This window comes from Aspergillus caelatus (genome assembly GCF_009193585.1).
Source record: "Aspergillus caelatus strain CBS 763.97 unplaced genomic scaffold BDV27scaffold_5, whole genome shotgun sequence".
Classification (NCBI taxonomy): Eukaryota; Fungi; Ascomycota; class Eurotiomycetes; order Eurotiales; family Aspergillaceae; genus Aspergillus; species Aspergillus caelatus.
Window position 1 is genome coordinate 349,224 of NW_022475268.1, and position 24,400 is coordinate 373,623.

A 24,400-nucleotide genomic window follows, 5' to 3' on the forward strand; every position below is an offset into this window, starting at 1 on the left:
CTCGAATTATCTTTCTCAATTGGTGGAACTGCTCAGTCAAAAACTATGTACGATATATATATGTACAATGCAAGGCATGATGGACACCTGGCAAGCCATGCTAAACAATCAAGCGTAGCTGGAAGGAACCAAAGAGTTTGCCCAGACCTCCAGGTATGTGTACCCGCTGGCATCCAGCTCCATGGAATCTGCAGTATTGGGGTCCGTTCCAAGCTCTGCCTCGGCATCATCGGGGATTCCATCACCATCGGTATCGGTAGGAGTCGTACCTTGGTCGAGGTCGCCCGCGCCTCCCATGTCCGCTTCGTCAGAGATCAGTGCGCCGTCTTTGCCGTAGGATTCGACCTGGGCGGCTAATTGGGTGTCGATACTGTCTCTCACTTTTGATGCTCCAGCATCTAGGTACTATTAGTCTGGTATACGGATGGAACATTTGTGGAAATGTAGCTTACACTTGGTGACATAGGTCAGAGCATCGTCCGGAGACAGGACGGTCGCGACAGCGGGATAGTCGAACTTCTCGGTAACGAGATCCATACCGCCGTAGTTGGTAGAGTCCACGCCGAGCTCACTACCGTTAAGAGTGCCGTCCTTATCAGAGTCATAGTAGTTCGTCTCCACATAGGCATGGAAGTTCTCGTTGCCACGAGTAAAAGCCGTGACCGAGGTAGACGGTCCGCTGATGAAGTAGTTCCCGATAACGTTGACATCTGTCTACAGCGTTAGCCCAAGATCCATAACATAGGAGCCAAAGAAATATGTGACGCACTCGACTCTCCATCAGAACCTCCAGCGATATAACCACCGCCGCCGCCCCAGTTATAGATGACGTTGTTTGTGAACTCGTTGACACCCTTGACCTTAGGGTTGCGGGTTTTGTTGTCGATGTACAGATTGCGGAACAGCGACACGCCACCGTCAGTTTGCATTAAGCCACCGCAGGAATGAGTCTGCAGACCCTGCGCGATGATGCTGTTTTGTATGGTGACGTTGGTGACATCACCATTGATCGAGAATGTCTCGTCACGACCCCAAGAGACAGAGACGTGGTCGAAGATCATGTTCTTTCCATCGGCGATGCCCATGGCGTCTTTTCCTGATGACCCGCCTTTGCCCATGCGACTATAAGTGTGGGTTCCTCTGGTTAGCATGTCTGCTGGAAATGCAATGGCTTGAACGCCTAGTGCTTACATCCTAATATACCGCACGATGGCATCATCGGCATTCGAAAATGACCACCCATTTCCATATACCGTGACTCCATCGCCAGGGGCCGTTTGTCCAAGAATTGTCACTTGTTTCGACACGACAATGCGATCGGTGATTTCAATGACTCCTCCCACGGAGAACACTACAATCCGACCTGGCTGAGATACAGCATCACGCAACGACCCTTCACCGGAGTCATTCAAGTTCGACACAACATACACCTCACCCTGACGACCGCCGACCGCGTTCGCCCCAAAGCCCTCTGCACCAGGGAAGGCGACCAAGGCCGATGAAGAGTGCAGGAGCGACAAGAAACTGATCAAGGGGAGAGTGAGCCGCATATTGACCAGTGGTTAAGGCAAGACAGGTTCGAACGCGAAAGAGGATTATCTTTCCATTTCCTCCTGCGATGCATGGGGTGCATATTTATACCTACAACTATTCGACACGGTGTTGCATACAGATTAGCCGCCAAGGAGGCCGTTGATTAGTGCATGAATCGGGTGTATTGGCAGTTCCCATTAAATTAAGAGAGCGTCTGACTCGGTATATCTGAGATTTAAGCGACGTTTAGCTGCCGATTCTGCATCCTCTAGTGCTTGACGGCTGTCACAGGGTCCGACAACCCTACTTTATCCGGTAACAGAACCGTGAGGATCGACAGTGCTCGGACTCTGCTGTTTCGGATAAGACTCTGTCTATCACTCGCACCCAATCAAATTGTACAGCCCCTGCATGCTGGGACTGCATATTCCACCTATTAGGAGCTATTTTTATATTGCCCAGAGGCTCGGGATATTCCGGATATCCCCTAAAATCATGAATTATTCTATTTATGAACTGTATAACTGACACTAACTAGGACTTTATCTCCTACTGTCTAGTGAGTATGTAACGCTATATACACAACGAGGAGCTCCCTTGAAGGGAAATTTGGACAAAAATAGAGCGAATCGAACGATATATAGAACCTTCTCAGAGACAAACTAATCAAGGAACTGTCGCAATTCGGGCACAGAAGCTACATGGAAATTTACGGGTTTGATCCTTTCGATTCGCCTTGATCTCAACGTTTTCCTTGTTAAATCCACGCAGGCTATGCTACTCACCTTAGGCTTGCTGCGTTAGATATAAATATCTCGGGATGGGTGATATTTGTGCCGAAAGCCCTTAGATCCTTTGTCAATTTAATATCTGTATGTGATGTTTAAGAATGTAGTCGGGGACAAGATAAGGGAATTGTCGTAAATCAAGTGTTAGGGTAAGTTCCTACAACATAATGAGTAATTGATCTTGAGGTAAAATTAATGGGAACGCTCCTAGAATTGATGGGAGTGCTTAACAGGACATTTGTAGCACAGAAAACATAGAATTGCACTTTTACATACAGGAGGACACTGTAAAACAAACACACATATGAATTCCGGTGCTGCAAGATCTCTCCACAATTGATATAGTTACCGGCATAGGGCTCATCTGTGCAAGTCAGCCAAACATAAGGGTAGGATGCACAATAACAGGAGACGATTTGCAAAGACAACACTAGGTTACCAAGAAGTCTACCCGTCCAAACTACAAACATACCCTTCTGATTCTGATATAAGGTTTTAGAATCGCAGGCCATTCACGTTGAGCTACAATTATCCTTTATTCAAGAAGTAGCAAATACCAGACCTGCAAAGTACATCATCTTGGATCTTTGCAACGTTTGCGCAATTGGTACTTGTGGAAACCGACAACTTACAAAATAACTATTACCTCCAACCTATTCAAGTTCACACAATCCAAGTGAATGAGTGGCTCAGAAACCGGGCGTTATATGAGGAGAGGGGCAGAACCCGTGGCGCTTGACTGGTGCCAATAAGGGTCCGAAAAAGCACCTGACACTGACAGCTAATTTCCACCCCAACAAAGGAAGAAGCCCTAGAAGCATGTCACAGAGCTCTGGTGGAGACATTTATCGAACACGTCATGTTTCATATCAACTTCAATGTCTGTCTCCGGAGCTTTACTCTTAGAATCAATACACCTGTTTGATACTTGTTGACCTTTGGGCCGTTCAATATCCCAAATGTGGAAGATTGAAGTTGAAGCTGGAGAACTCTAGAATGTCATTCATTGTAATATGACAGGTCAATGACAATATTCTTAGGACTTCCCGGTTCTTTGTTGTTGTCTAATTGTGATCATCCAAAGAATAATGATTAATGAAACCCACAAGGAGGGGCTGTGAACAGCATTTTTCAAGTTATCTTTTCATTTATAAGAATAGATGATATTCACTTGTGATGTGTGGAGTAGAATCTATGTCGCTACAAGCACTACCCAGCCGGGAAATCTTTTCATCCAAGTGAATGCTCAGATGATATTCTGATGTGATCTTGATGAGGAATAGTGATCTTTCTAATGCATTCCACATTCCTCAGCCACGCTTAGATCTGTATTCAGCATGAGTTAACATTTTGCATTCACTGTGATGAGAACTGATGCAGAGTAACCTGGTTGGTTTGCCTACCTGCCACGTGTATTACATGTCAGATAGAAAAGAGATTGAATCTCATTTTACCCCAGTTGCATCTTGGACTGGGCTTTTTAGGTGTTCTAGAACAGGGGCCTGGTATGTGGAGACCATAGCATCTTATATCCCCTTTCGGCACCGAGCAGGGCCCGAGGAATGTAAGCCATCCTATTGAATATATAGACAGCAAGTGAATCATTACATTCTTCTAATTTGGATTTACCAGCTTCTGAAAAGCCGTGAAATTCCTAGTATTTATAAGCCCTTCATTAGTTCATTTATTCATCCTCTGCAAACATTCCTTCAGTCCCTATCTTGCACGCCTAGTCATTCCCTCTACTTTCCTCCTTTGATTTTGGCATCCACTGTAGCATCATCATGGCCGTGAATGTGCTTCGTGTTCTGAGCTGTCTGCTTCTGTTGTTCCAAGTTGCACAGACAGCAATCATTCCCATTCGCCAGTATAACTCCGCAGACCATGATGATTCCACCAACCCTGATACCGACCCTCATACTGGCGAGCCTAGCCTTACACTAATGGCACCTTCAGTCTCGGCGACGCCCACTACATCCCTGCATTCAGGAGGTGATTCCATTGGAAATACAGAAATTATCATTCCTTACTATGTCTACCCAGCGGAAGGGGCCTGGACGCCTCTGGAGCAACTGTTCGTCTTCCACTACTCGCTCCACAAGCTATGATGAACCAGAACAGATGCCCTGACCACATTTCAAAGTGTCGCTAACAACCCCAATGTGAAATTCACTATCATCGTCAACCCTAGCAGCGGTCCTGGCGGGGATACACTGCCAGATGCCAACTGGCGCAAGGTAATCCCCAAGCTGACGGCACACTCCAACGTGGCCGTCATCGGTTACGTCTCGACATGTTACGGAGGCCGACCCATATCCGCTGTTCAGCACGATATTACCACCTACGCCAACTGGCCGAGTGTAAGCGGCGATGCCTCCTTCGCAGTTCACGGCATCTTCCTTGACGAAGCAGCCGCAGAGCCTGATGACAAGAAAGTGGCATTCTACAAGCAAATCACCTCTCTAATCAAGGAGAACAAGGGCTTCGGCCCACAAAACAACGTGAGTACCCCGTTCCCTGCCCTGTCGGCCTGAACTGCAACCGAGGACTAACTAAATTTCAGGTGGTCATGAACCCCGGAACAATCCCCGACAACGCCTACCTCGACATCCCCGACTCGACGGTCATTTTCGAGTCCCCGCACAGCAAGTTCCAAGAGGCACTTGCAGGACATGAATTCGACCGCGTCAAGAACATGGACAAGGCTCGTCTATCATCCATTGTCACCTCCGTCCCCACGGGAACCGATCTGGCGGGACTAGTCGCGCAACTCCGTGAAATTACTGGCCATATATACCTCAGCAACTCGGCTAGTTACCTTGAGTATTCTCAGGCTTTGGAAGAGGCGGTGCACATTATTGGTTCCACCTGAATGTGGGCATCTCTGTACCGAACTTGGAATTTATCTGGTCTTCTTGATGGATGTTCTTGTTTTCTTGACGGATATGTGACTCTGTGCGGGACACAATGTGGGGCACCTGATTTTTGTGTGGAAATCTGTCTATTGTAGAGCAATAGATCTTATTTTCTTTTATTCCCTGCTGTAGTTTCACGTCCTAAATTGGTTGCTATATGCGCCCGTGCAGGGAGGTGACTGTATTTACGTGGCAGAAGGGGCAGAGGTTTCCTACTGAAAATATTGACTTAAGTAAATAGTTTGAGACGCCAAGGTGGTACAAGTTCGTATATGTAGGAAGTCACATGGGCGTATATTGGCCGAGATGAAGACTGGCTTCGATGAGCGCACCAATAATTGAAGGGTATCGGGATAAGGTCAGTTAGTCCCTGACGCGCCAAGAGACGCTGCTGCTCCTCTGAAGAAATACCGGCATGGATAGGGTCCTCGATGATTGGTCTTATCAAGTAAGTCTACTCGATTATGCCTTTGTATGATTTTTCTCTTGCTTCGTCTCTGACCTTCCACTTTTCTTCGGTGGAACAAAACATTGACAACCAAAGGAAAGGAACGGAAACGAAACCCGGCTGGATGTCCCAATAGGTATAATCTTATTTCAGCGTTCCAACAAAGGAGTTCTGTATCACTGAGCCACTAAAGGCCAAAGCCAACAGTCGACGCTCTAGCAATTATCAGGTGTGACAGACCCTCTATTCCTGAAACCATGTCAATGAGGAGAAGCTGATCTTGTCAGTATATTGGCGACAATCATTGTACTAGTTTGGACTTAACAAAACATATACGATGTCAGGTGCATTCAGGGCAATGGGTATCACCTAGCTGTCGGCTGAAATTACTGTGTCCTGGAACCAGTTGATAAAACCCTGCAGAAATACTATCACTACTACTCCTGCCATATCTGGGTGGACCCATACCGAGTAATCCAATAAAATGGACTTGGTAAGAAGTTCCGTGGATCCATCCACTTTCGTCCCGAGCTCTAGCTTCGCGCCCTGCCGATGACATGCCCGCGAACAGCTGAACACTCATTTTAAAGATCGAGATCCGGCAACATCAATGGACTACATCTGAGTCGCTCAAAGCTATACAATGCGTCGGTTTCCTCAACATGAAAATGTCGAACTTTCCAGCGACCTTGACGTGAGGTCTGCTGTGAGCGAACCTTTAGCGGACAATCTCGATGAAAGCCGAGCTGTGTCGGCCTTTCCAGATGGTGGACGGCAGGCATGGACATGTTTACTAGGTTCATTCTTAATGATGTTTCCCTCTTTTGGTTTCCAGACAGCCGGTAGGGAGAAATTGGATCTGTTCATTGAATGCGAAGTGACCATTAACATAATCTAGTTGGGTCGGTTCAGGACTATATTAGCACTCATCAACTCTCCGAATATAGCGTCAGTGATGTCGGTTGGATCACCGCCGTGCTGGTCTTCCTGACCCTATTTCTGGGCGTCCAAGTCGGCCCGCTATTCGATCGCTACGGACCTAGAATCCTCTTGATCTGCGGATCCCTTGGCAGCTTTACATCTTATATTCTGCTAGCACAATGCTCCGAGTATTGGCATTTCATGCTATGTCTGGGAGTCCTTGGAGGTGTATCTGCCGCAGTCATCACTACCGTATCGATCGCCGTTCTCAGCCACTGGTTCTATCGCCGACGTGCCCTTGCATCCGGCATCTGCATGGGCGGATCGTCGGCAGGCGGTGCTATTATTCCATTACTCCTACGAACCCTGCTTGCCAAGTACGGCTGGACCTGGGCGATCCGAGCGATCGCATTCATAGCACTGGGGTGCTACACGTTCGGCTTCGCACTCGTTAAAGGCCGTCTGCCTGCTAGTACCCAAAGCCGAACGACGATCGACCTACGGGCGTTTAAATCGCCCCGTTTATGTTTCCTGGCTGTCGGCGTTTTCTCCTTCGAGTTCATTATTTTCGGCTGCGCAGCACTCCTCCCGACGTACGTCCGTTACGCGGGGCTCTCGCTCGACGTCCAGTTCTATTCCCTCACGGTCCTGAACGCTATGAGCTTCCTCGGGAGAGTCCTCCCCGGCTTCGCTGCCGACCTCGTCGGTCGATTCAATATCCTCCTGTCATTGGTAATCATGACCCTCATTGTGATGGCTGCCGTGTGGTTACCGTTCGGGTCACGCGACGACGCCACGCTGTATGCGGTGGTGGCTATCTTCGGGTTCGGTTCGGGCGGCTGGCTCTCGCTGGCGCCGGTGTGTGCAGGCCAACTGTGCAAGACCGAAGAATATGGGCGATTCTACGGCACGATCTACTGTGTTGCTGCATTCGGTGTCCTGCTTACTGTTCCGGTTGGGGGAGAACTGCTCCAGTCGACTACGCCGCAGGTGCTTGTTGGGTTTTATTCGGCGGTTTTGTTGATGGGACTGGTAAGCATTGCGTTATCTAGATGGGCTCTTCTGGATTGGAAGTGGAGATGGAAGGTTAAGGTGTAGGTGGGCTGGGTTGATAGATCGATGGATTATCCTGGTATGGTTGCGTATCACTTTTTGTCTATATGAGCGTTAAGAAGAAGGCATTATCATGGAGCCGATAGAGTCCGCCTCTGTTAGCAAATTTGCTTTGAAGGTGATATATAAATGAATACTTTTGTTAGAAAACCTTCAAACATGGGGTACGAACACTATTCGGTGACATAAAGTTAGCAAATTAAAACGAGCGTATATATTGAATCAAAAAGCGTCAACTGTTTGCTACATACCGCATAGAAACAAGACTACTGGGCCTCGACGCTGCAAGAGACGACTTGAACAATTCAGATCACGATGGCTGCTTACCTGATTCTCTCCGTTGGCACTCTAGGCATATAGATCGAATACTCCTCAATGCTAGGGTGGATGTTCTTTTAGGCAGCAGAGGATTTAGAAAGTACTATCCCATTTGAGAGAGTGAAAGTCAAAAGAGGCTGACATGGAAGAGTGGATGAAAGGCATTAAGGGGCTTACTGGATCTGGAGGACAGACCGAGATACCTGTGAGACGTTTCATGTGCAGTAAGACTCCCTGTGGAAACGAAGACTTACTGATATTGCGATCCCACATTCCTTAACTTGTAGTACGGTCGATACTACAAGTTAAGGAATGGGGAAAGGGTCTACTATTTCTACAGGTGAATATAGCAATTATATCGTAGTTGAAAAATGTTAAGCTTGGATAGATGTTGCACCCGTGACTAAATATTTTGTACTTGCCCTAAGTTAATCGGTCCTCCCTAGATGACCAGTGCTTGAGCCAAACTGGTCATAGCGACTGCTGATTGATCCACAGGATCAGAATTGGAACTAGAAGTCAATTGCAACCTTCAAAGCACCTTCCTGGGACGCCATTTGGAAGCTATGATATGCCTTATGAACCTCTGAAAAGGGATAATCTGTAGCCAGGTTTAGATATATAAAGCCTGATAATGTGAGAGGAAATTAAAATAGACCACTTACGGTGAGTGAATAGATTAGAAGGTTTTATATGACCCGACTGATACAGTCGAAGGAGGGTTGGGATACTGACGGCGTTCAGTAACTGCATCTTGATGCCTACAAAGAGTACAGTGAGTTGGTGTTCTGAATACGGAGGGCTAGTTTCCTAGACAAAATAACGATTAAGTATGATGTGGAAACGAAGACTTACTGATATTGCGATCCCACAGTTTGTGCAGGTCCAAATTAACGGGGTGTCCATGAACACCCACATTAGCTATGGAACCTCCTGGCGCGACTAGCTTTTGACACATTTCGAAGGTTTTCGGGATCCCAACGGCTTCAATAACACAATCAAAACCCTGCTTTTCCGTGAGTGCGTTCAGCGTTTCCATCGCATCCGGGTTTCCTGGGTTAACGGCATGATCAGCACCGAGTCTCTTTGCATGTTCCAACCGGGTATCGTCCAAGTCAATCATCACGATTTGAGAAGGTGTGTATAACCTAGCGGTCAGCATAACAGCCAAGCCCACGGGCCCGGCCCCAATGATCGCAACTGTACTGCCCGGTTGCACATGAGCGCTAACGGTTCCGCATTCCAAACCCGTCGGAAGTGCATCCGAGATAGCAGCGCAGGCTCTTAGGTCAAGACCATCCGGGATCTTATACAAAGAAGACGTCGCGTGTGGAATGCGAACATATTCTGCCTGCGTTCCGTCGACTTTATTGCCCAGCTGCCAGCCACCAGTTACACAATGAGCTTCCAACCCCTTTCGACAGGATGCGCAAACTTTGCACGCGGTGATTGCGGCAATCACAACATTGTCGCCAACCGAAAGCCCATCAATAGCGGACCCGACGGATACAACAGTACCCACACCTTCATGACCCAGAACTCGATCGTATGGAATTGCTGGCACGTCGCCTTTCAGAATGTGTAGGTCGGTACCGCAGATAGTGCTGTGGAGCATCTTCACAATCGCATCTGTGGGGGATTGTATGACTGGTATTGGTCGATCCAGTACTTCGAGCTTGTTTGGTGCTGTATAAACTAGAGCTCTCATCATCGGTCTGTTGTCGAGCTTTCTGCTTGTCAACTACGTTCATGTCTAGAAAGTAGGTGTAACTGGGAATATGTCGGAGATGCTCCGATAGAAGTATCTCACCCAAGTCTGGCTGCTGCCGGTGGTAGCATTGGCATTTAGAGAAGCGACATCTGCGGACATGTTGAAACTAGTATAACCTTTAACCGTTATCAGTATGCTGTAACTGCGTCAGTATACGCTGTAGTGATGAAGGTGTGTCGTGAAGTGAAGGACGCTATATGCCGTAGAAATGTATATGGCCTCTGCGGTGCGGGGTAGAGGGAAAAGAGGGGAAGACGCGTTTAAAAGTACCAAGATAGGCCAGGCATAGCCAGGGTTAGACCCAGCAGTATTTTGTGTATCAAACAAGAACAAATAAGAAACGTTATCTTGGGCTCATGCGATCCTCAATGCGGGGCTGAGGATATACGGATCGGAGACCTCACCGTCAATGGTTCGAGGGATCGCATGGTGTACCGCCTTCCTGGTCAAGGAGCCCCAACTACACCTGCAGTTATCCAGCATTTACTGATATAGAATGATGACCAACTGGCACTTAAGAGGCCAGATACGTATTTTAGAAACATGGGTTGCCTACAAGATATCAATAGCAGCCAACGCTACTGGGAGAATATTAGGACCCAGTCTAGAATGAAAACAAAGAACTATTAATTAGAAAGCATCTCACGCATAAAGATATGCAAAGCTGGGAACAACCACATTCTGGGAGGAGAATCAGCAATGTCAATAGCCTGTCTGCCTTCTACTGGCATCAAGCCCTAATCCTTGCTCCTTGGCAGTACAGAGGCAGCCATTGCTATCCCCAGTTTTCGATTTTTGGGGTGTGCTTCTAGAGACCTTTCTCGTAACTTTGTCTCAGAGGAAAGATCGTTCTGACATCATCGAGACTAATATCACCGTGGTCTCTTTATAGCCTTGCCTTTAGATATATAGTTCTTGTCAAGAACGGTGTGGTCTTGTCATTATGTTACCTTATACTTACATAGAAATTGTGCGTCACATAAACTAAGAATAATGAGACAGAGTCAAGGGGCTACGAAGAGAAGAAATGGATTATACATGGCATGGAGAAACGTTTCAGTCGAGAGTTTGTGGGGAATAGGCTGACAACTAGGCAACAAGGCAAGGCCAAGAGATGATATATAACATCCCTTCGGCATCCACATCCAGACCATTATCATTGCACCCTCCAACATCCTGACTCAGCGTAAGCACAAGAATATCAAGAAGGAATCCTCTGTATGTCCGTCTCGATCTCGACAACCAATAAAACTGACCAGCAACCACAGCCCAACAACCAATAACACAAACATGCCGGCCTCGGATTCCTCCGTGCTTCGCCTCGTGGCCAGTGCCTTTGCCGCCATCCCCATCGGATTCGGAATTAATGCCTTCGTGCGTCCCGATCATGCGTTGAGCTTCTTCGAGTTCGAGGTGCCGACTTCACCGGCGGAGAGGGATTTGGTGAACAGCCTGATGGTGGTCTACGGCGCGAGAGATGTTTTCATGGGCGTGGCCTTGTTCTCCGCTCTTTTCTTCGGCCATCCAAAGTCTGTCGGCTGGATCATGATTGCGACCAGCGCGGTAGCATATGTTGATGGGTTTGTCTGTTGGACACATGGAAGGGGAGAGTGGAATCATTGGGGGTACGCACCTGTTTTGACGGTGCTAGGGTCGCTGTTTCTGGGTTTTTTCGATAGGAGGTAGACGCTGATAATACTGGTATGGAGAGGATTTAAATCCACCTGAGATAAAATATGACTGTGGTATCTTATATTCGTTGAACTAGTGAACATCTCTCGTCACACCGGTCCAGCACCCGGTTGAACGTGGACGTCGCGGAAGTAAACAACATGGAGATAAAATTGACTAACCAATACCACACTCCCCCCCTCCTCTCTCTCCCTGGTGGGCAGGGATGTGGATCGTCTTAATATCCTGTGTCTTGTCGGCAACAAACTGCGAATTGTATTCAGCCTCCTAATGCTGCCTCTAGATGGGTGAGCCTACTTGAGTTGGCAGGGCTGGTATTGAAGCCATTGTGCACTGCCAGTATATGTATCACCCTTTTAGTATGAGATTTTAAGACTTGTGAAATGGACTTGCAGCCATAGCGTCTGGCAAGAGACTCGGGGAACGAGCCCATATTAGGATGATAGAGGAAGGGACAAGATGTAAGCTCTCCCACCAACTCATCGACCTGCTCTTCTAACGCAGCGGATTGCCACTTCATAGGGTAAACACTCAGGTATCGTATTGTATTCCGAGCATTGCAGACAGTGGCTAGCAGGGACAGTGGAGAGGCGACTATGTTTCCAGACATACCGTTAAGTCTGATGCGCTCCAACGGGGTTTTGGGGTGAATGATACCAGTAGGCCGATCGAAGAAGGTTTCGCAGTTGATCCACTCTACTGCTCGCACACTCTCACAGTATTGCAAGATGGTTTGTATCTCCACACCGTTTGAGCGACCTCGACATCCGATAATCTTGAGATACCGGAGACCAGCGATAATAGGGGCCATTGCAGGCTGGCAGAATTCGTGCAGCATTGAATCGCTGATGTTACAAAGATCCAGTGCTTTGAGCTTTGGTCGCGTATTGCCCTGAAGAGCGTTCGCAATAGTGTCTGCCTGTTCTTCCTCTTCTTCCTCCTCAGTCAGTCCAGATGATGCCAGGTGATTGGGACCAGAAACTCGCATGACCCGTATGAAGCGACTGGTTCCAGACCGGAATAGCTCTAGGAATGCCCTGATATCATCTCGCCTATCGGACTCCTTGAAACCCGCATATTCCCGTGTTATGTAGAATTCCTGAAAGAGAACACGCGATGCACTGTAATAAAATGGCCTGCTAACCAGCCGTAGGCTTTTGAGTACTGCACTTGATCCACGTTCATGCCCAACAAACACGGCGATCTAAACCTCCATATTAGCCTTAATAGCGTCCAATGGTATTTAGAATATACCTGGTCAATAGTCTCCTGCGGAAGGCACGCTATAGTCATCATATCATGAGTCATGTTGACTGGGAGAGTATGGTGAACAGAAGAAGAGAATCCTTAGACTTATAAGCGGGAATCGCTACATCATTCTTGTGTTAGTCAAGACACCAGTGGTAGAGGTGTCTATTCACTGGCCGCAAATAACTATGTCAAAGGACAACATGCTACGATGATATCAGTTTAATTCCCGAGGTCTGCATACGCACCACTGATTTGCTAGAGTTTCACCTTATCTTTCGTCCTGCTCCTTTCATACCACGAGTATGGGCTTGAGACTTTTTGAAATTTTGGATAGCATAATATGACCATTTAGCTTGAAATCCTGTTGCACCGTTGGGTCCAGATTCCTCATCCTCAACTCTCAAGGAACCTGAGATACGTCTATTTGAGATATGCTATATTCTTCGGTTAGGCTCATGTGGAGGTGAATCAAGGTCTTGTTACCCCTTGACATATACAACCATAGGGATCGACCCTGAAAATACAGGACTAGACCACATTTCCATATTCAGATATCTCTAGTGATCTGAGGTAGGTAGTATTAACTTTAGTATTTGTCTCATGGAGTACTCAAAGACACTGTAAAAGGGACCAAAATCTTCAAGTTTGTCCCTTAAGTAACCCTTTCTTTTTGATATAAATGAGTGCCCTTTCCCTAGTTGAGCCATCTGATTTCCTCAGTTATCCTTCCAACAATGAGAAAAATGTTCAACATCAGGCCTCAGTCCAACTATTGCTCATGGGCTGCCATGCTTCGAAAATCATCATCAACCATTACTAGACCAGAACAGTCGACGAGGAGAGGAAGAAAATAAAGAGTTGTGATTTGATTTTAAAGGCTCAACGAATGCTAAAAGTGTTGCTGACCAAGATAAAGTATTGTGGGTAAACTGTGTTGGAAACGAAATGAGTCTACTGGAGCTGAGAATAATTCTCAGACTGGGTCGAATGAGTATCAAACAACGGAGAACGGCGGGATGATTGAATGATATTCACTGTCCAAACCCCGACACCACAAGCCCTCTTTGTTTTCCTTTCTTTGTTCTCTTCCCTTTTCTTTTCCTATCTCCATCTCTATTTCCACTCCAGCCTATCTTCTCTTATCCTATTCAAGCTACATCAACATCTTAGTCTCTTTTCTTTACAGACATCTCTTCTGAGGTGTTGACCCTTCCCGCATAAGTGACCAGAACTAAGCTGAACGGGTTGTTCAGGAAGGCTTCAGGAGCTCCACTGAGATTGTACAGGAACTTTCTTGTCAACCACTATGTGTATAGACAGTGTCAGAGCTTAGCTTATCATACGCACTTTTGGCTACATCTTCTCTCTTTGACAGCACAGACCACCTTTGGAACATTCCCAGAGAGACTTCACCTCCAACAGGATTATCGTTTTAAAAGGTCTTCGCACAACTACAATAATCCTACCTACGACTAGTCGAATCATCAAGGTGAGTGATGAAAGGTTAACAGGTTTACTCTTTTGATAATAGTCTGTTATCTCTAAGGCGTTAATCAACAATGTCATTCCCAACCAGCCACGGATGGATTTCCCAAGATTAAATCATGATCACCCCTCAAAGTGACCTCACCATTCAGATTGACCAATACTCTCGACAAGACGGGGATAAATCGCTAGAGAGAACAGCTCTTATGCACGTGAAAAGGGACATCTTGGCAAACTCAAGCAGGTACTTCAAGACCATGATGGGAAGCAGATGGACTGAGTCCAAGGGCGACATTATTGTCTTGGAAGATGACACCATGAGAAGCATGGAGATATGGCTTCGATATCATCACTGCACTTTAGATGCGATTTCATTGGACGATATCTCAGTTGCGGACATATGGCACGTCATACTCGCCAGCGACCAGTACCAATTTGATAGAGACGAGTTGCAGGAGTGGTTCATCAGATGGTTCCGCAATGCAACCGCTGGAGGAATACATTGCGATCGCCTTGCCAACAAGTTGATGCTCCCTTGCTACGCATTTGACTACGCAAAAGGTTTCCAAGTCCGCACAAGGAGCCTTGCTTATGAGGAGAGGGGTCACATCATGGAGGTTAATCCGTAAGCTGTCTTCCCAAAACGCATATACTGTATGTATATGCTAACAAGCTTTGCATCTGTATAGAACAGGTGAATGCCGCCAAGGGAAGGCTCCGAAATGTCCTTAACAACAGGGAGTTATTTGCGAAGATCAATTCATTGATTGAGAATGCTTCTTGTGACTGTAAGGATGAAACCGTTTTCAATCTACCTGAGGGAACTGGGCAGAATCAAGGTTCAGCCAATGGAGGAGGGGTCATTTTCCCGGATCAGTGTCCAATGCTACCTGAATCGACTGAAGAGCTTCGACCATGAGCGAATGCTCGGAGAAATAGCCAAACCACGCTATTTTAGTTGCAAATTCGATTGGAGGATGGGAGTCGAAAATGGGATCCAAGTGACGGCCAAGTATTTTGATGGGCTGTGTCTGGACTGTATGAAAACAACAGTTAAGGCTGATAAGGAGTACAGAGATCACATTGACTTCTCCGAGCGGTACGACGACGATTGCCGCATCACTCATGGGGGAGCCCACGCATTACTTCAGCCTCATGGCGCGCCCGCGATAAGAGAGGCCAAGTTGCGGATTAGTGCCAGAAAAGATCAAGTTTGAACCCCCAGAGCTGCTGAGTTTGTCGAATGATGCCTTAATATTCTAATACTGCTTTTTATTGTTTGGTGTACCAATCCTGAATTGTATATTTATCCGAACTGTCGTCAAGCAGCCTATGAAAGCAGAAAATAAACCTACAATCTTGTAATATGAGGGGACGTTTCATTGCAGGGTAGACGCCCTTATAAAGGGTATCCGTTTCGCCGAAACAAGAATGGTTTCCTAAGCCGTATGAACACAGCAATCTATTGACTGGTGCCTGTTGACTAGTACTAAGTAGCCAACTGGATGTAAAATTAATGTCTTTCCTGCAGAGGGCGGTGATTGGTTAAATTTTAAAGGCCCCAAAGGGTGGGGGGTTATCGGCGCTTAAGCTCATGAAAGGGACATTCGGATATGTATGCCATGGCGTTCCGATAAGCAAAAAGCAGATAGTTGTAACTGGGTCGACGCGATTGGCAGTAGCAAGATGGACATGACCTTCGAAAAAGAATATATATACTAGATAGGTGGTGCTACAGCCTTGGGTATGGAAGATGGGAGAACATAGACAATTCTCCAAATTTAGACCTACACACGTCAGCTCACGCCAAAAGCCACGGCGCTAACTTCAGCCTCGTGAGATATACCTTGCAAGGCACTATCGAAAATGAGAGCTGGCACTTGACCTCGTAGCCACCCTCATGAGCATTATTCTTCACACTCCTGACCTTAGCCTCCCTTTTGAAAGAATAGATTCTCGCTGCATACGTTAAACAAAAATGGACGATCGTACCAGCATTACTGCCGCCATTATCGCCGCAATTCATGCAACGGAGTCACTCTATGAAACCGTCCAACACTATAAAGACCGCGATAAAACTCTATACAGGCTCGACGCTGAGCTTCATGACCTGTTGCAAGTTTTGAACCATTTCAAAGAAGTGACTATTGATGAGAGATCAATGGAAGAACTCATTAAACTTCCTATCTTTCGATACATTGACCTATGCCGCAAGATCAAACAATCAATGAAAGTTTTCGATAGAAGATTGAAGATTGTCTTTCGAGTTTGGCCAGAAATAGTGTTCACGGGAGGATATATTGATGGATTTATAGACAAGCTCCGGCAATATAAATCGACTTTCAAAGTCGGCGGAACTCTCAAAGAATACAAAGACATGATTGAGGACTCAAAATCTGAGCTTGAGACCCATTTACAGCGAGTCGACGAGAAACTTGCGAGGTGTACTAGTGAACGCCCTGGTTCAGACGAAAAGATAAATTTCCACGACGAGATACAAACAGTCGAGAATTGCCATCATATTTGCGCAGCCGCCATAGATCTGGCAGATAGGGATGACTCATCTGATGACATGTCTAACCCAGCTTCTGTGATATTCTCGATGCCAAGTCTGCTGTCAACGACAGCTACTACAAACAGTTCACTCACTCAAGATGAAATGAAGAGGGCGACTGATGAGCTTGCCACACTCCTGATAGAAGATGAAGAACTACATCCTCTGTACAAAGCAGCCGTCAACAATAAACACATCGGTTTAAATCGATTTACTCGAAACTTTGAAAAATTACTAAAAAGATTCTCGCAAAACTTGAAGGAGGAAAGTCAAGAGGCACTTCATACTGAGTTGGCAAACTTTGTCTCATTGAAAGCAGGTCCTGTGGCTACTAAGATCCGAGAAGAACTTGTTCCTTTTGCATCGCATACCACTGCCATACCACATGATAAGATAAAAAGGGAACCAGAGAAAATGATATCGGGCCAGCCTGAAGATATAACAGGATATTACAAGGAGAACACAGATCAAGATGGCGAAGAGCATTTTGCTGAGATATTAGCTCATGGCCGTAGTTTCCTTGTTGAGAGCAATGCGTTCGGAGCGCTACGTGAAGATCTCCGAAATTTTGTTCACCCGTTTGCGAAACAAAAGAGCCAGGCTTTTTCAAGTATATTAGACGGGATCGGCCCCGAAACATCTTCATGGGCACTGACCGATGCCTGTACGAGAATATGGGCGAAGATTTCTAGCATGACAGTAGCACTCACCTCTCACCTTGGACTCAAAGATGATGCGATACCTCCAGGTCACCAACGCATAAGGTGGAAAAATGTAAGAATTCTCTATGACTCTCTCCTCAAGGATCCTTTTTCAAAGCCTAGTCATATACTGATCCATTAGAAGGTTCATGGGAAATGGCTCTATGATGACTATGTTGAGCACGAGCATGGTGCCTTGCAAGCATTGCAGAGCTATTTAAGTACATTGGCATACAAAACAAAAACAGCGACTGAAGGTAGCACCAGTAAAAATGACTCCTTCCGACATGCTCAAATTTCCTCTCCCAACAGCAACTCAGGAGGAGCCCACAGCTCCGAAGCCAGCGCTGTTGCTGATGAACTGCATGACGCTCCCCAAAACCGTATAGTTGACTGTCACCAACAGGACCTCGAGTGCGGTGAGCGCTCAAGCCGCACTCTTCATCTCATGGTCTGCATAGAAAAGGGAAGATATAGCGTTGAACTCCATCAGGAGCCAGTTACAGAGCTGATCGACGATCGACAATTATTCCATACTTTGAAACGTGTCTACTACGAGCATAGAGGGAGGTTTAAACAGTATTGGTCCTTGAGAACTGTCACTAGTATCCAATTTATGAAGGTAGGTCAAGAGTATTACCCACAATCATCCTATAGTTTTTCTAATGCCTTGCTGGTAAGTTCACGTATGGTGGCCGCCAATACCTTGATGTGCGATGCCACGAGGAAATTTGCGAAACTGGGAAGGCTTGCAGTTGTATACCCCCACCTAAGCTTGTTCATCCGAACGGAACAGAGTATGAATGCCGACCAATACCACCGAAGTTGTCCCCACCTGTTGGGCCACGAATGATGATGGATCATTTTATAAATGCAGATTATATACCGGCCAACACAACATTGATCATGGACCAGTTACCAAAAAGGACATGTGGACAACTCCAGTCTGACTATTCAGAGTTGAAAGAAGCGTGGGGAATATTATACAAAGAAGACTGGCATTGGGCCAAAATATGGTGTATTCTTGCCTTTGGCTTCTTTCCGCCGAGTCTGTTATTTGGGGTCTTATGGGGAACTCTAAATAGAGACATCCAGGGCGCATTTGGAATAGCAAGCTGGTGGATGACAGGGGCTATGATTCTTATTGGAATTGTAGGAACATGTACATGGAGTTAAGGCCACACTCTGTTTAGAATATCAACCTTTTGTCCAATTTAGCAGAATATGCATATGCTTTGATGTGTATATTGTATTTTGGATGAATGTTCTTTCCCAGGATGACTTCTATTATGTATAAGCCCATATAAGACAGCTCATAGTCTCTCGCCAGGCTATTTATCAGAACGTCCTCTAGGACTTTCTTTTTTTTAAAAAAAGTGCAAGGCTCCATGGAGTATCTAACTGAAATGGCCCATAATGGCAAATTTGCGGATGTTGAAGTCCTGATGATCAGCGGCGAAGTTACAGGCTTCTAAACACTCACAAGGCTTTTATATCATTATAAAACCTTATGTCGTTGGCCTATAACGCTGCAAGGAATTTCCAGGGCCATCAAACTAGTTGAGAAAGGGTTCCATAGCTTCATTATTCTCGAAGAAAAGGGCAGGTTTTGTGGAATTTGAAAAAGGCATATATGCAGGATGTCCCTCACATAGTGAGGGTAGACTGACATATGTTGTGGTACGGTACAAGTGGAAGGGCGATAACTTATTTGATGGTGGACCGAGTTCCGTTCCGCCTCTATAGTCTTGCATTGGAGCAAAATCCGAGTTCGTCAAGGCTGTAGCCAGGGTATGCGGTGATACTGATAATCATAGGTCCTTCATTCTTTTCACTTTCGCATAAACAACCTATTATGCTCCTACCTTTCTTTGAATGGCTGAAAAGAAGTACTTTACACATAACAGAATATGTCATCTAACACTACAGTCGGTTCTGGCCCCGCCAATGAGAGGGCTCAGCAGGTTAATTTTATCGAAGGTGGCAATTCGCGTTGCACATGGAATGAGGTCGAGCATAGAAATAACTAGTGTTGACCCGTTTTCTCTCTATGCGGTAGGCCAGCTTGATTAGATTTCCCATCCAGAACCACCAGATCCCGTGGACTTGGAAGGGAACACGACCTGTTATCGATTATTGATTGCCCTGAACAGATTCTTAATGCAATATGTTTTACTATCATTAATGTGAATCTTTTCTGTAATCCCGCTGCTGTGGATATACGAAGGGGAGGAAAGATGCATGCGGAGTGGCCAATCCACTCTACCTGGAGTGAAACCCTCAGAGATACAGACAAATTATCATGGCGCTGAGGTTTTATTAATCTATAGCAGACCCCTTTTGAAAGTGGGAGTGGTCGCTCAAATCGGATGTATACATATTTCATTATAAGAACATCTGATAATAGATGTTATCACTCGGGCCACCCTAGTCATTTGAAATAGCATTGATCATCACTGGTTTTTCTCGATGGGATGTTGCCTGCTACTAGTTGTATGAGACGTCTTTGCATTAACACATAGCTACGTTGCCTGTCTTAATGTTCTGCATAACTGAGTCACAGGAATCATCCCCTTAAAACCCTACGAAAAAAGCTCCCTTGACACCCGAAGTCATGAAAACATACAAAGTACTGACCATATCACTTGAGGTAGATTTCAGTGATAATAAAGATTGGCATTTAGGGGAGATAACGTATACATGGCCTTTTCTGTTGACATAAAGGTTTCCTTTTTTTTGGGGAAGAACATGATTTTTCCTTATTGAATTTCACGCGTAATGGAATAGTAGATCTTCCAGAAGAACTCCTGCCTTGAAAATCAAACCGTAAATGAAGGAAAGCAAAGGGGGGTACGGCAACTGTGTCCAGATAATGCAGAACTGAGAGATTGCCGACAAGGAGGTTATCCTGATTATAAGGGAAACCTAAGAAGGAGGGGGCGCAAAGCCCTGAGCAAAGGCCACAACACAATCCGTCACGCCATCTAGAAAAGTGAGTCTTCTTTGTTCATGCAGCATATCGGGATACACTCCAAGCATACTTAAGTTGCATTTGCCGAGCCTTACTTCTGACACAAAGCAGTCATGAGCCTTGTTATAACCCCAGCGTCTTGAAGTACGGTTAGAATTAGCATCATGATACATCTGGTGTTCTCAACTGGATAACCTTACTTTCTGCCATTAACCGGTCCACCATCAGGCCAGACACAACCGAAGTCCTGTTTGCTTCCGGTATTGAATTTTCTCTTTATATCGCAGTTATCAGATGGGCAGGAACGGCAATTGCCGGAGCCTGGACCGATGATGTTACAGGTCATAGCAGCAGCTATGCCGGTATAGGTGAGAAAGTTCAAAAGCAACATGGTAATGTCCACTAGAGTCGTTTAGAGAAAAAGAAATAGCTGACGTACGTATCCAGTACGGATTAGAAGGAAGAATGGAAAACCACCCCAGACAGGGGGGATGGGGGTATTTATGTGTCAGTGATAGCTAGGGGAGCCATAGGAGTAAGCTCCCAAGTGTATGTTGTGAAGAGGCAAAAACATATACACCTGGTGACATTTGATATCTTTGGTAGACCTTCGGTAATCAAGGAGCGGCCCTGAATCAAGGCCAATGAAAGGGTATACAAGGCTTTGTCACACCACTGCGTAGTTGAGCTAGCTCAAGCTATATGGTCTAGACCACGGTTCGTACTAGAAGGCCTCTTTTCCCGAACATTATACTACCCTGGATGGTTCTATATGCTATTGAAAATAGGTAGGGTTGTCTATATCCCGACAGCGATGATGAGTTTAGCTATTTGGTGTTTTCCCACTATGAAGCCTGCTGGGAATGTACTATGGAATTGAAATGAATGTTGGAAATGTCTCCTATTGAGTTATGCTTCACAAAGATAAAATATTCCAAATATAGAGTCCTGTCTGGGCCTCTTAACATATTTTTATTCTGTTGCCGCCCTATTTTCTGCATACTGACCGTTCTACATTACTGGGTCGTATTCTGAAGTCAAAGGACAATTTTTTCCTTCATTTCTCGGTAGTCACTCTTGGCTAAACGTCATAGATTGGCCCTTCCAGAGCAATATAATGCATTGGCTCAAAAGCCGTGGAAACAGCTTCGTGTAACAAATAGAATACGAAGCCAAGAACAGAGGGATCCAAGGGAGCGGGAATTAATTATAGACCGCCCAACTCATTATTCTGGTACAGGATGACGCGAAATCTTACTGAATACGTGTGTGATATGGATCAGGGATACTACTCCCACCTTGGAAGGCTTTTGGTGTCGGAATCACCGGAGCATTTTTACTCTTCCTTGCAAGGCCGGATGCACTCTCTGGGCCGATTTTGACCAAACACAAGGGCTTACAATCTGTAGAATGACTCGATTGACAAAACACAGAGATCTATCTGTACTCAAGCGTAATAGTGGGTGATGACTCGCATGAGGCCTTGCATGGTGGATGTACATGGTTCTTGGTGCTAGATCTTCAGATTTCATGACTTCGCGCGTGGAGCCGGTAAAGGTCGATTTCCAATCTCGATCAGCAGAGCAATGTGTAAATAGTCCTCATTGACATCGGTTAAAAGCTGCGAATCTAGAACAAGAAGAACTCGCGCACGGATCATGAGATACAGACTAACTGCTCTTGGTGTCGTAAAGTCCTATGTATTTCCGTTTGATGAAGCCCTTATCATATTAAACTCTCAATGATCAGCATCAGGTCAGATAAGGGGGCACCGCAAGGGCCAATACGGCAGAAACATTATTGAAATTGTTTCATGACCGTCGGTTAAGCGATGTTCCACCAACTGTGAGGGGAAAATACATCATACTCGATGGAGTCGGCTAGATTGATGGCTTCGTTTTTACGATAATATGTGTGGGTAAACACAAAGTCAATCGTAAAAGATAATAACATTTAGACTCGACACAGGAATAATCGGATAAGCTCATTGTCAAGCGACAATCATTTATGAAATATTAGTTGTTCACACCAAACCCGATACAAACCCAGAACAATCAAGCATGGCACATACCCTGAGGGCTGGGGCTTTTCCTCATAGTTTGTACCAAAACCACTCGTCTCAGCGATCATATACCCTCTGACAAACGGTGAATCCGCATCAGCCTCATCATAAAGAATATCAGCGTAGCTATCAGCCGGTTCGCTATTATAAGCCCAGCTCATAAAGTTGTATGAGAGCTCGTAAAGTCCATGCATCCACGCCTGGTCATACTGACTCTTGTAATTACCGCACACATTATCGTACGAGTACTTCACTCCAGCCATATTGCCAAAGTCCCAGGTATAGGTAGTCCGCTTGGTGGTGCCATCCTGCTCAGACAAGCGGTACTTACCAACCACGCCATGGGTGACGTTGTTGGCATGCACGTAGATATGGCCCTCATGATGCTTGGCGACGGCAGCATTACCCTCCAGCCCGAAATGCGTGAGATTGCCTCCCGTGAGAATAGTATCGCCGGGGAGATGGGTACCCAGGAAACCGTAGAAGTTGTCCTCGTTGTCGACAATGGCGGTCCAGTTCCACATTGGCGGCACGTCGTTCTCATCGCGTGCCCAAAGTGTCTGTCCCTGGTTCGCGATGTATTCGGCTACCGTGCCTGCCCGTGATGTCGTCGCCCCGATGGCCACCGCCGCTCCGAGCATGTACGTCAGGGCGTCTGCGGCACACTGAATGTACTTGAGCTTCGTGTCTCCTTCTTTGACGTTGCAGTCTTCCACAATGTTTGCGATATACCCGTTCCCTACGAAGTGCTGGTACGCGTACAACCGAGCCGCGCCATAGTAGACCTGGCTGAAGGTGGTGGCGGCGTAGGCGCTGAATGCGAGTACCGCTGGAATAATGAAGGTCTTGGAGATTTTGGGAAGCATCTGCCTATGTTAATGGAAAGCAAGCTTTGAATAGGAAGAAATTCTACCTTGAAAGAGGGTTCTCTGTTGCTCGTACTGCTGTGTAAGTGTTGGGCGATCACAGGGCTTTTAAACCTTTTCCTGCGCTCGTCTTGTTGTTTGTAGGAAAGCAAGATTAAATCTCGCAACATCTGATATATCCGAATTCTGGTGTAAGGGAACCTCCATTGAATGGTAGCAAACTCGTTAGTGTAGAATATGAATACAGTGAGTATGAAAGCATTATCTGCTTTTGGCAAAGAAGTGGGCTCCACACAATCTAGAAGCAGTAGGACACCAAGAATGGATAGCACTCTACTAAAACCGACTTCATCTCCGATGCTTATAGCTGGGAGGGAAACCCCGATACTTCTGCCATTCATAGTAGCCTCGCATACTCAGTCATAAGAGACAACAGATACTAAACCACATCCTCAACTCATACAAATTCTCCAAGGGCACCCTAAGAAAAAGAAAAAATCGAAGATCCAAAGTTGCTGAACACAAGTCCAACGAGCAGACTATGTCATATTAGCCCTAAATATGATTCCAGAAAGTTGGGCCTCTTTTGGACCCCAGAGCGGAAATGAATGTTTTACTTAACTTGCGGAGATACAGAATGGTAGTAGGGCTGATGGTTGAAGCGATCACGGTCCACGCTTCAATCTACTTAATATGCGGGTCTCCCACGCTATTTTCGCGGGCTGCCACCCAACCAGCGCAGAAGATTCGGTGCTTTTGCTTGTTAAGGAAAAAGCTTGAGTGGTGCCTCATCTCGGCTACAGCGATCGGGTGAGACATGCGGGTCTCCCACATTAAGCATTTACGTGCATTTCTGCCCAATTGGCCTTGAACACTAGGTGCTTTTGCCTGCTGAGGGAAACGCTTGGATAGTGACAAGCTTTTGCGTCTCTTCGGCGCTTTCCTAGTAGTAGAAAAAGAACAAATTTCGCACTGACTGGTAGTCTCGCTCAAATGGACACCCTCTCTTTG

General features: G+C 46.1%; 11 protein-coding genes across 11 annotated transcripts; 6 read left to right on the plus strand and 5 right to left on the minus strand.

Moving 5' to 3' along the window:
* Positions 1–108: 108 nt before the first annotated feature.
* Positions 109–1,550, minus strand: plyC (polysaccharide lyase family 1 protein; the record flags this gene model as incomplete). Its single annotated transcript, XM_032075437.1, has 4 exons — positions 109–398; positions 453–710; positions 770–1,122; positions 1,192–1,550. The coding sequence occupies 4 exons, from the start codon at positions 1,548–1,550 to the stop codon at positions 109–111; spliced, it is 1,260 nt and encodes a 419-aa protein (XP_031933341.1).
* A 2,485-nt stretch (positions 1,551–4,035) lies between these two features.
* Positions 4,036–5,281, plus strand: BDV27DRAFT_170872 (spherulation-specific family 4 protein). Its single transcript, XM_032075438.1, has 3 exons — positions 4,036–4,395; positions 4,465–4,822; positions 4,885–5,281. The coding sequence occupies exons 1-3, from the start codon at positions 4,106–4,108 to the stop codon at positions 5,191–5,193; spliced, it is 957 nt and encodes a 318-aa protein (XP_031933342.1). The 5' UTR covers positions 4,036–4,105; the 3' UTR covers positions 5,194–5,281.
* A 1,046-nt stretch (positions 5,282–6,327) lies between these two features.
* On the plus strand, positions 6,328–7,703 carry BDV27DRAFT_170874 (putative MFS monocarboxylate transporter; the record flags this gene model as incomplete). Its single annotated transcript, XM_032075439.1, has 2 exons — positions 6,328–6,526; positions 6,583–7,703. 2 exons carry the CDS (start codon positions 6,328–6,330, stop codon positions 7,701–7,703), a joined length of 1,320 nt encoding a protein of 439 aa, XP_031933343.1.
* Positions 7,704–8,410: 707 nt separating this feature from the next.
* Positions 8,411–10,008, minus strand: BDV27DRAFT_90606 (zinc-dependent alcohol dehydrogenase family protein). Its single transcript, XM_032077918.1, has 4 exons — positions 9,847–10,008; positions 8,892–9,762; positions 8,702–8,797; positions 8,411–8,637 (listed from the first exon to the last, which is right to left on the minus strand). Exons 1-4 carry the CDS (start codon positions 9,904–9,906, stop codon positions 8,549–8,551), a joined length of 1,116 nt encoding a protein of 371 aa, XP_031933344.1. The 5' UTR covers positions 9,907–10,008; the 3' UTR covers positions 8,411–8,548.
* A 979-nt stretch (positions 10,009–10,987) lies between these two features.
* Positions 10,988–11,495, plus strand: BDV27DRAFT_119864 (DUF4267 domain-containing protein; the record flags this gene model as incomplete). Its single annotated transcript, XM_032064962.1, has 2 exons — positions 10,988–11,025; positions 11,076–11,495. Exon 2 carries the CDS (start codon positions 11,098–11,100, stop codon positions 11,491–11,493), a length of 396 nt encoding a protein of 131 aa, XP_031933345.1. The 5' UTR covers positions 10,988–11,025; positions 11,076–11,097.
* A 263-nt stretch (positions 11,496–11,758) lies between these two features.
* BDV27DRAFT_152422 (uncharacterized protein) lies at positions 11,759–12,807 on the minus strand (the record flags this gene model as incomplete). Its single annotated transcript, XM_032071561.1, has 2 exons — positions 11,759–12,703; positions 12,754–12,807. 2 exons carry the CDS (start codon positions 12,805–12,807, stop codon positions 11,759–11,761), a joined length of 999 nt encoding a protein of 332 aa, XP_031933346.1.
* Positions 12,808–14,432: 1,625 nt separating this feature from the next.
* BDV27DRAFT_119865 (BTB/POZ domain-containing protein) lies at positions 14,433–14,893 on the plus strand. Its single transcript, XM_032064963.1, has one exon. It carries the CDS (start codon positions 14,442–14,444, stop codon positions 14,862–14,864), a length of 423 nt encoding a protein of 140 aa, XP_031933347.1. The 5' UTR covers positions 14,433–14,441; the 3' UTR covers positions 14,865–14,893.
* Positions 14,894–14,914: 21 nt separating this feature from the next.
* On the plus strand, positions 14,915–15,943 carry BDV27DRAFT_119866 (uncharacterized protein). The gene has a single exon (XM_032064964.1). The coding sequence runs from the start codon at positions 15,009–15,011 to the stop codon at positions 15,450–15,452; it is 444 nt and encodes a 147-aa protein (XP_031933348.1). The 5' UTR covers positions 14,915–15,008; the 3' UTR covers positions 15,453–15,943.
* Positions 15,944–17,203: 1,260 nt separating this feature from the next.
* BDV27DRAFT_140697 (uncharacterized protein) lies at positions 17,204–18,666 on the plus strand (the record flags this gene model as incomplete). The annotated part of the gene is made up of 3 exons (XM_032069708.1): positions 17,204–17,563; positions 17,636–18,112; positions 18,172–18,666. 3 exons carry the CDS (start codon positions 17,204–17,206, stop codon positions 18,664–18,666), a joined length of 1,332 nt encoding a protein of 443 aa, XP_031933349.1.
* A 1,291-nt stretch (positions 18,667–19,957) lies between these two features.
* Positions 19,958–20,901, minus strand: BDV27DRAFT_119869 (uncharacterized protein). The gene is made up of 3 exons (XM_032064965.1): positions 20,662–20,901; positions 20,532–20,599; positions 19,958–20,474 (listed from the first exon to the last, which is right to left on the minus strand). Exons 1-3 carry the CDS (start codon positions 20,850–20,852, stop codon positions 20,416–20,418), a joined length of 318 nt encoding a protein of 105 aa, XP_031933350.1. The 5' UTR covers positions 20,853–20,901; the 3' UTR covers positions 19,958–20,415.
* A 1,561-nt stretch (positions 20,902–22,462) lies between these two features.
* BDV27DRAFT_152425 (uncharacterized protein) lies at positions 22,463–23,389 on the minus strand (the record flags this gene model as incomplete). The annotated part of the gene is made up of 1 exon (XM_032071562.1): positions 22,463–23,389. One exon carries the CDS (start codon positions 23,387–23,389, stop codon positions 22,463–22,465), a length of 927 nt encoding a protein of 308 aa, XP_031933351.1.
* Positions 23,390–24,400: the final 1,011 nt, after the last annotated feature.